General features: G+C 43.1%; 1 protein-coding gene across 1 annotated transcript; it reads right to left on the bottom strand.

The window, feature by feature from the left end:
• Positions 1–671: 671 nt before the first annotated feature.
• Positions 672–7,642, bottom strand: gltpd2b (glycolipid transfer protein domain containing 2b). The gene is made up of 4 exons (XM_033640432.2): positions 6,935–7,642; positions 3,195–3,253; positions 2,841–3,019; positions 672–2,718 (listed from the first exon to the last, which is right to left on the bottom strand). Exons 1-4 carry the CDS (start codon positions 7,002–7,004, stop codon positions 2,100–2,102), a joined length of 927 nt encoding a protein of 308 aa, XP_033496323.1. The 5' UTR covers positions 7,005–7,642; the 3' UTR covers positions 672–2,099.
• Between the last annotated feature and the right edge of the window lie 3,302 nt (positions 7,643–10,944).

Here is a 10,944-nt window from a genome sequence, read left to right as displayed (position 1 = left end):
TTCAGCTTTTTCCCCTTAAGGAGCTGCTTTAATAAAGTCTGCCGCCAACTGCTTGACAAGATTACAGCTGAAGTGTACTTCCACCCACTGACCTTCAACCAGCTCCTGTCTACTGTTCACTCAGTGGCTTCAGGATCAGTCCTTATCTCTCCCTTCTTCACTGTCTCCTCCTCAGAAAGAGAGAGCACAGTCCAGGAAAAGGGAGAGAGCCAGGATTATGTGGCATTAGAGGTATTTGTGGTTTTAAAATAGTCTGATCAAGAGTAACGCCAGTGATACCTACAGTACAGTACGCATGCTATTCTCTCTGTTACACACACATTCTGTATATTATAATCCTGAATAATTTGCAGCCCTTTGATATTCTTCAGATTGTTTCTAATGTATAAAGCATAACATTTTATATTGTCTTACAAACACAGAGATATTATGAGGGAAAAGGCCTTTGTGTCTGGGTTCAAAAACCTGTCCATTCCCACAAAATGTATCCAGGTGAGAGTGTCGCACAGAGCAGATTAAATCCACCATGATGTTGGCAGAATGAAGATTAGTCTGGAGCAGAGCGCAGGAACCTCTGCTGGATGGTGGATAACATTACACAACGGTTCAGTGGCATTTAAATGTCAAAGTTATCACATTACTGAACCAGACTCTGTCAGAAAAGAGGCAACTGGATTCTCTCTTCTTCTTTTTTAAAGGGATATTTAATCATTCTGAACATGATACAAAAAAATGGAAAACTGAGAAATTAATTTTCCTCACGCACACCACAGTTGCTGTGAAGCACCACGTTGTCTTTTGTTCAGCACATGTTGATTTGTTTTGTGTAATAGCTCTTTAATCAGGATAGATTGGTCCCAGATTTTAGGGCTACGAGGCATCTAGACCTAGCCAGGTTTGAGGTAGCATACTAAATCACCAAGCATCAACTACATTCAAAACAGCAGTCATTTTCAATAGAATTTGAATGTAAAAAAAAAAAACAAATCACATATGTGCAGAGGTAGGCACAAAAACATGAAGTCTACAATCCGATACAATCCATTAGAAAATCACCTCGCCTGTGACGCAGTCTCAAAAACATAATAGGCCTAACAAATGCTGTACTGATTGCATTGGGTTGCTGCATGTTCATGTTATTGCGTCCACATTTTTATATCATTCACAGTTTGTGTTCAGCCAGCCTGAATACATTACAGGCTACCTTAAAAATGCCACTCTAAGGCAGTGGTGCCCCCAGAAATCTTTCAAAGGGGTGGCCAGATGGGGCCACTGAAAACCTTAGGGTGGCACCATAGACTGTATAAAATACTGCACGTAGCTTCCATGACATTACCCATCGGTTTGTTGACTCCCGCTGTTGCCATCGTGGTTTTTAAGAACCAGAAATGACTAGGGTAGAGCTGTGGAGGAGCAAGGAATGAATCTGACTGTATCTACGACTAGGAGACAGCCTATCATTCAAGCAGCCCCGCCCTTAAATATGCATAACTTTAAGTCTTAATAAAATGTAAATAGGTAAATTATATAAATATTCTTGGGCACCCATAGAATGCATTTTCTTTTAGATATTTTGAGGTGAGAGTTCAAGGGACCTCTTTGAAAAATGGCCTTGGCAGTCATTCCCAAAATTCATTCATTCAATCATTCAATTCATTTGCCAGAATTTAGCTTAAGTTGGGTGTTACATAGCATTCTTTCCATTATGCCAAAATGGTTGGTACTAATGGATGCCGTAGGTTGTCTAGTTTCACAAGATATCACTATCCTGAGCATACCACAGCCTCTTAAAGACAGAAATATCAGCCGGGGGGTCAAGGCCCCCCTGCCCCCCCTGGTGGGCACCACTGCTTTAAAGAGAGGAGAAGTCATAATGTCAGAAAATTGGATAAGGAATGTCTACAGACTGAACTTTCAGTATCAATTGATTGTTGATGCAGCACTTTGGTTGGGAGGGAAATATGGCACGTGTGAATTTTAGCTGAAAAAGTCCATTCATGTTTCCTTAGGAACTTTACACCATGTTTGTAGCTAAACACGTGATGTCCAGGATACCATGAAGACAGTGCAAATATAGTCAAGTCTGATAGTCTCCTTTTCTATGGCAAGTTCAGCATGCCATTTTCCTCCAGGGCTTTCTGCGTCCTGTCATAAACCTCTCCAATGGCCTGAGCGACTCTGGTCAGCGTAGAGCTCAGCTCCTCCTGGCTCTGCACGCACACCAGCTTGAAGAAGAAACCCCGCTCTGGCATGGCCGTAAAGGCCAGCTCGGCGGCTGTGCGAACGAACCAGGTGTGGTGGTGGGCAAGGGTGCTCTGGTAGGCCTCGCGACACAGCTCTGAGGGGCTCCTCAGCCGCCCAGCCACTGGTGTCTCAGCCAGCTTCTCCAGGAAGAGCTTCAGCCACAGCAGAGCGCGATGCAGACGCAGAAGAGTTCGGCATCCAGAGTCCGTCTGGTGGTGGAAGTCCACCACTCCTCGGTTCAGCTCTATCCAGATCATGGAGCGCACAGAGTGGTAGGCACCAGTGGGCTGTGAGGCCTCCTGATTGTTCTTTGCACCAGCCTCTGTGCTCACACTGTTCACTGAGTGTATATCTGGGCCCAGCTCTGCTTCAGGGTTCCCGTCTGCCAACAGGGCCAGTTGGCGGATTATTGACGTCTTGGTTTTTATCTCTTTAGATATTATTCCCACCACCGGGCCCAGAGCTTCCATAAACCTGGAGGAGTAACACATAACAGGATGAATCATCTTACAGAGTCCAGATTACGCCTTAAACCATAAATGACTTCATTCTTAATGGTGGCTGTAAATGAATCTATCTCTCCTGCTTTATCGTACCTCACAAGCTCATCCCAGCTGGACAGATACGGCTGCAGCAGCACGTCAGAGGTAGAGGTTGGTGCAGCCAGCAGGTGGGAGAGCAGCAGTGACACCTGGAAGGTCTGGCCAGGGCACCCCTCTCTGACCTGTGGGCCCTCAGCCCCATCGGCCACACTGCTGTTGTACAGCTGGTGGAGCTAACAGTGGGGGATGGGAGGTGTGCAAGTGTGGGGGCGATTGACAGGGGACAAAGAAAGAGAGAAAGCGGAGGTGATTCACCGCATTCAAATTAGCCATCTGCTTCACAGAATCCACCCTATGGAGGAAATGTAATAAGTGAGGAAATGCTGTGTAATTTGTGTGTACTCTTACCGTATTCCCCTGATTATAACCTTTTAAACAAGAATCCCAGTGGTAATCCAAACTTCCCTCTGCAGTGAGACATTGTACAGAGAAACAAGAGAAAATCCCACAGTTAGTGTTTGTTTGTAGACTTTCCCACTGAAACAGAGTCTTTTTTCTGTTAATACCACAACTCTGTTTCAAACACAAAGACACCAGTACGGGTGCATTTAACACATCAAAATAATTTTGGGTTTTCAAATTAATCATGAAGAAGCATGGGTAATTCTCATACATTAACACTGGACAAAATAGCTTGGGGTCGGGGGGTTCCAGCCATTTTAGGACAGCAGAAGTAAGTCGTGAACACAATGATGCCGCATCATTGCCTTTCAAGGTAATATAGCTATGCTGTTAGCACGCAATTACCTACATATCCAACAGTTATGGAGCAATATTATCAATTATTTGGATTCATATAACTAGCCATCTGGTGAATGTATGTCTAGTATTTACTCTCTTTTAACTGAGTTTTTGGTCACTACCTCATCCTGAGGGAAACGTTTTGCACTTCAGCTACTAAATGCTCCAATATGTTCGCGGGCTAATCGCTAACTTTGTCTATCTGCCAGTCTGTGTGGGTTTTTTGCCTTCAATAGCTGAAAACATGTTGTAAGAGTAGTGAGAGTGAACCAAAACAGTAAAGTTGCTTAACAACAAGCCAAAACTCCCTATAAAGCTCTGTAAACTTGAGGAGAGCTGCAGAATCAGGTGATTATTCTCTGTGTTAACGTTATAAGAATACTGATTACAGCTGCTTTACATTAGATGATAATGTGCTTTCTTTAAAAATGGCATATTAAAGGAATACGTCACAGCCCATATGATCCTTTACATGTCAGTTACTCACCCCCTGTTGAGCTGAATCCAGGAAAAAAAATAAAAAATTCTTGCATGCCTTCACCGTGAACAAAGAATCCACAAAAAGGTGAACATCCTTAATGAATTGAATTCATAGGGGTCCACATTTAACAACAGCAAAACTGTATCAAAACATCTGTTTATGAACTCTCACACAACTCATGCAGTAGGGCATTAACAGAAAAGTCGATTTGTTGATTTGTCGACGTCAATGGCACAAGTTGACACCCCCCGGGAGGAGTCGACAAGTCGTGTGTTTTTACCCTCTCTCTCTCTCTCTGTGTGCTTGTGCACGGAATGCAATCGCTGCCTCTGATTGGCTTACGCTGATACTTTATCCTTGACTTAACCAATAGTCATAGTCACTTCATAAAAAGGGTGGTAACGTTACTTGGCGCGTAGAGGGGAAATTAACACAAGACCACAACAAGACAAGAGCCTGAGAAAACGCCTGAGGCCTGAACATACTCGGGTGGAACGTACGTGGAACGGACTCCGCGGAGGTCCGCGCGGACTCAAAGCGGACGCCCACAAGCCCTGTGCGCGCAAAGCTCAGACGACTGCACGGACTCCGCTCCGCGCACCAGTGACTGCTCGGCATGTATTTTTCACATCGTGGGGATTTTTCACGGACATTTTTACAGGAAACTACAACGCGCAAGTGCGCTCGACTATGAAAGCCCGAATGACTGCGGACTAATAGTACGCCCGAGTATGTTTGGGCCTGAGAGTGACAGACACACATCACATGAGTGGAGATACTTCGCTTTCCTCCACGTGTCAATGTGATGACGTCATCAAATGACTTGTCGACTCGACTTAGACTTTATTGACAGATAAGTCGACCTGAAAAGAATCAAAGTCGTTAAGGCCCTATCATGCAGTATCATCCAAGCATATTGTCTAAATGAAAAGTCTCATTCACCAACGAGTAGTGTTTTAAATATTGTGGTCTTAACAAAATGTGTTTGGGAGGCACTGAGCCAATAACTTGATAAACCAGACTTGGATGACCGCGCATGAGTTGTGTGAGAGTTTGTAAGGGGATGTTTTGATATAGTTTTGCAGTTGTCAAATGGGATCCCCTGTGACCTAGCTCATCAAGAATGTTTACTTTTTTTGGTTCACAGTGGGGACACGCGAGATAAACAATGTTTTCTTCCCACGCAATGTAACACAGGGTGACTAACTGACATACAAATGATGACCCGTGGGCTAAAGTTTTGCTTAAACAAGCATCATGTGACAGATTATACCGTTAACATGAGAAACTGATTATAAAAGGGCTGAATGTATTTTTTTTACAGTCTTGATTAGTTCCAGTTGTGTTTTAAATCATCCTGTACATTATATAGCACAAAAACAAGCATTCATGAGGCAGCAAATAGCATTCTTCTGGCAGCAGACTGTGATGCTGAGTTCAAATCCTTTTTGAGCTCATTCCAGCTTGTGACAAAGCAAACTCTGTGATTCTAATCGACCATCTTAAACACTGACTTCCTCAGCAAACATCATGTGCACAAGTTGCTGGCTTCAATTTTGGACCCTATGGCATTATCTAACATGCCTCCATTGAGCCACGAGATCAATACACACACACTTATAGTATTCTATATAGAAAGATAAGTTGCAATTATGAAAATAACTAAAGCACCTTTACACCTATGTCTTCATATTTGAATCAGGGCCTTAGATATGTGACAAATTTGTCATTTCCCAGCATGCCCTGTTTAATTCAACTGTAGTATATTCCTGAATCCTGAGTGAGGTCAGTGTACTGAAGTCACACTACTCCTCAGCTGTATTTGGAACCTCGTGTCGTGCCCTCAGAGGCCCCCGCAGGTCTCCAGGCCACACACATATGGGACTCATGTATCCAACAACTTATAACCAAAAGCCTCGAGTACGCTAGAGTGCTCTTTTACATGAGTTAGTCATAGAAACACCCCAAAAGATCAGCCTCCAAACTGACCCTGAAACACCCTGAGTTTCCTGTCAGATAGCTTGGCTATAGTTTGCCAAACGCTATCAGTCCAAATTAAACACAGCACGTCCACCTAACAGAAATGTATTTCTACCTGACAGTGACCGACTGCTGCCAAAAAATGTCTGTAGAGATGTTCGCCACTACAAACTAAGTTAAGTTCCCTAACTGAGTTACCATGAGGAAGCAGAGCCAGCTGTTCATGCCTGTAACTGAACTTTCCTTTCACGTTTCTCAAGTCTTTGAATTTAATAATTTAATCCAAGCTAGAAAAAAAGATCACATGGTCCCAGTTTGACCATTGTTACACTGCTTATCCGATTTCCCCCCATATTAATAAATATTCATAGACTGTTTTGTGGACTTTTGGATCAAGATGGATAGAAACTGTTAAAGTAATTTATTTATACTAATGGATACTTCCTATTTTAGATACAGTTAACTATTCAAAGATTCCAATCAGATACAAAGAATTTGGCGATGTTTGGCGTTATAACCTTCAGTTGTCATTATGTCCTGAAAATCTTTGCGTACAAAACAACATCAAAGTCCTTATTTAGGCAAAATTTTGTCGGATGTGACTGAAAATGGCCTAAAACAATGTTATCTGTGTCATCTCACATTCCAGTAACATGTAAAATCACACATAGAAATATCTCTGTGATGTTGTTCAAATGATCTTTGAGCATAAACAGGGAGCAAAGAGCAAAAAGTGGTTGGACCACCATGCTTGATTCTGTGGCTACGGCACCATGTGACACATTCCTGATCTGGAGCATATGCATTCCAAACAAGGGAGGGATTGTATAGATTATCAGTGCAACACAGAAAACACACACACACTCACACACACAGAAATACTCACGGAGCCACAGGGAGCCAAGGAGCAGCAGCAGGACTAAGATAGCGACAGCAGCCTTGCTCTTAACACCCATACTGAACTCCAGCTTTGGGTCTGCCAGTCCCTCTCTATTCCTTCTCTTTTGTCCCTATATTTTAATTCCTCAGTGTCTCACATGAGTCCTTGTCCCCTTGCACTGGCTGTCACCACAATTACTCCCTGCTGGACCGCTGCCCCTGACCCCCCCCGTCCTCTCAAATCTTTCATACTCCTCCTCAAAACCTTAAATAAAAAGTTCTGTCAACCATTATACCTCACAGAGCCTCTATCAATGTTTAACTCTGTTTTACAGCTGCTGTTTTCCCTCGTCACCCTGTCACAACTCAGCCTGTTGTTGCCTCTGCCTGTCTCTTTCTTTTTTGCTTTCTTTGAATCACGTCTTTCCTCTATCCTGTCTTTGTTTCAGACTGATTTTGAAGCTGCCTGTCTCCTGTTGTGTTGCTAAATCTGAGGGTCCAGAGATCAGCCGAGTGTGCAGCCACTGGCTGATAATGCAGAGCCAACGCAGCTTGTCCGCCAGTAACCCTCTTCCTTCAGATTCATCTTCTATATATGTGCTATATTCCTGGTCAGTTCGAGTAAACACTTGCTCCCTCTCCTCTCCTCCCACTACCACCTTCCCTCCTCCCTCTCCCTTGCTCCCTGTTTCCCTCTCTCTCTTTCTCCAACTCATTCACAGACACCATTAGGAGCACCACCACAACCACAACCAATTACAGCAGTGCTGTCACACATTTCTCAACACATGTTGGTTTAAATGAGAGTATAACACGAAACATATGAGCATCTCAGGACATTCTGTCAGTGTCAACAGCTGTGTTTTTCCCCCCCTCTTAATATTTGCCTTTATTGCAACCCAAAGTAAATCTCTGTATTGATTAATTCAAAAGGAGAGCGTGTTTCCCACTGTCTGCTTTTGGTGGCTGAACAGAGAGAAATGTGATACCAAATCCATGTTTGTCAATGAATAACAAAGTCTAACCAAGTGTTTTCCAACTGAGAGGGCAAAATAAACAAAGATACCTTTCAGTCTTATCAAATACTTGATATGACACAGACATCTGCAGTTCTACAAAACACGGTTGGAGCAAACAAAGTGACTCTATTTAGGACCAAAAAATATATTCAAAAAAAACAAATTTCCTTTGCTTTTACATGAAACTGATTATTGAAGTCTAAAGTCTGAGACTTATCAGTAAAAATGGAGGAATGATGTAGCGTATGAAGGCTGTTCTCATGATTATGGTCTCTGATAGTGATTATCATGGGCGACCCACTGATTGGTCGCTATCACTGGGTTTGCTGTCCCTGCGGAGGGGGGAGGTGAACAGACATTGAACTCCACACTCAAGCCAAACCACATGTGTGCTCATGAAGAGGGACTTAACAATGGTATTTTGCAGCGGAGGAGCGGGAAAAAAAAGTGAAAGCAGGGGCATTAATTACTTGGCAGGGAGGGGCCGGTCATGGGGCTTTTACTCTGTGCAACCAATGAATGATCCCATCTGAAATAGGCAGCAACTGACAAGGGAAGACTGTGAATCCCCTGTGAAAGCATGTGACCCTTTCAGAAGACTTGAACAGTTTGACTCCACATGGCTGGTAATCTCAGATTAAATGCTCTGGTGAAATAATATTCATTGTAAAACAGATACAGCTCCTCAAAATGTATGTTTGGCTGTGATAAAAAGCAGTCAGCTGTCTATTCTTGACAGGATGCACAAGTGTGCAGTACGAGTAGAGCAGAGCACATGGTATGACTTCACACTGTGCGAGTATGTTTATGTATGGGGGCTCGCCAGAGCAGGAAAGAGGTATTTGTCACTGTCAGACTGGATTTTCCACCAGCTTGTGCACTTTAGTTAGAGTAACACATCTGGAGAGTCAAACACTTAGCCTCATTTGAACCAGTTTGTTAAAATTGTCCTTTGGCTTCAGCAAAAGTTTAAACTATTTGTTTTTTTTTTAAAGGTCATGTGTAGGATTTAGGGAGATGTATTAGCAGGAATGGAATATAATATGTTTTGTGTGTGTGTGTGTGTGTGTGTGTGTGTGTGTGTGTGTAATCACCTGAAAAAAGAATTGTTCTAACCTCAAAATGAACCATTTATATCCACATATGAAGTGTGTCCTTGTCTATGGAAATCTCCATGTTGCACAGCCGTGCTTCTACAGTAGCCCAGAATGGACAAACCAAACACTAATTCTAAATAGGGCCACTTGCGTTTTTGTATTTTCACATCAGCCACTGTAGTCAGCAGCCCCTCTGAGATGAGTGTTAAAAAAAACAAAATTTTAAATGTGAAACTGCCTCATTCAGTGTTTTTTACCAGTTTAAATGAGCTGTTCCAGACCTCTGCTGATAACTGGGCTCCCAGTAAAAATCTACTAAATGTCCGGATCTCGGAAAAACGTTGGAAAAACACTGATTTGTAACATGAAACTGCTTTTATTCAGTGTTTCTACCTGTTTTAATCGCCATTTGTTTTGTAAAGGAGGAGACCTCTGCCAGTAATTTGGCGAAGAGTAAAAACCTCATGAACTAAGAACACTGAACACTACATAGGCTGGAGCCTATCCCAGCTGACACTGGGCGAGAGGCGAGGTTCACCCTGGACAGGTCGTCAGACTATCACAGGGCTGACACATAGAGACAGACAACCATTCACACTCACATTCACACCTACGGACAATTTAGAGTCACCAGTTAACCTGCATGTCTTTGGACTGTGGGAGGAAGCTGGAGCACCTGGAGGAAACCCACGCTGACACAGGGAGAACATGCAAACTCTGCACAGAAGAGTTTCCCAACCCAGGGTTTGAATCCCGCACCCCAGATTTGAACCAGGAACCAATGCTACCCACTGCACCATCATGCCACCCAACCCTGAAGTTTCAAACTCCTATTTGCAGCAGTATCCCATGACAGAGGCTGACATTGTGACAGTGAATGATACATTTACTAATAAGAGTCTAACTGTTATTGTAACTCTATCTGTGGATGCACAGCAGGCACTGCTAATTTGAAAAATGTTGTCATTGCATATTCAAATACAGCTCTTGGTCCAGCCGCATTAACTCTACAATGGTTTTAACCCCCTGCCTCACAGGATGTGGCTATATTTATAGCACTTATTATGAAAACAGTTACACACACCTGCCTGACATTTTGCACCAAAGGGCCTCCATGTCAGTTATGTTAAAGAAGTGCCAAATATAGGCGGTTGGAGTTGATTCTTGGCTTCAGCTGTACAAAAGAAGCTGGGAGAGCAAACGATGGACTGCTCGTTGTGGAGAAACACCAACAGAAAACATAATGCTGAAGGTCCCTTTATTTTAGAATGTCCTTAAAATACCTTTGCCTGTCTGATCTTTTAATTTACCCATGCTTGGATGAATCTGAAATGTATTTTGCTACAGCACTGCAGCTCTGCTCTGTGAACAGACTGTCTTTGAGGTCGGACAGATCCAACCCCTCCTCTGTCTCTGAGCTCTGAACTGAGTGCGAGACACATAATCTGCCTTCTGGAGGCTCTAGTTACCTTAAAGTAGCTCATCTCTGTTTCCCTAACTGTATATTTAGAAGTACATCACATACTGTGAAACTCACATGGCACATTCCACAAATCAGTCTGTTGCCCTTGTTGCTGCAGAATGACACTACTTATATTACTGTACTAATAATAAGAACAAATTTAGCTCCTGGATTTGAGTGAAATGTCCTGATTGGAAGGCGTGTAATTTTTTTTGGAGTTACCTTTGTAGCACCATCCACTTCTGTTGGAAATCCAAAAAGTTATCCAACTGATCTCGATCAAAGTTTCTGTCTCCATGGAGTTTTATGAGTTTCATGAGCACTGTCTGCCTCCAGCCCTCTAACCCCACCACAATGTGGGCTGCAGACACAGTTGCTACTGAAGTCCTGCTGTTGAAGTGGCAAGGCTCTGCTGTATGTATTAATACCCCGGACACAT

The sequence above is a fragment of the Epinephelus lanceolatus genome, chromosome 11, assembly GCF_041903045.1.
Source record: "Epinephelus lanceolatus isolate andai-2023 chromosome 11, ASM4190304v1, whole genome shotgun sequence".
NCBI classification, from domain to species: domain Eukaryota; kingdom Metazoa; phylum Chordata; class Actinopteri; order Perciformes; family Serranidae; genus Epinephelus; species Epinephelus lanceolatus.
The sequence above is the reverse complement of the archived record's forward strand: the minus strand, read 5'-3'. Positions and strand labels throughout refer to the sequence as shown.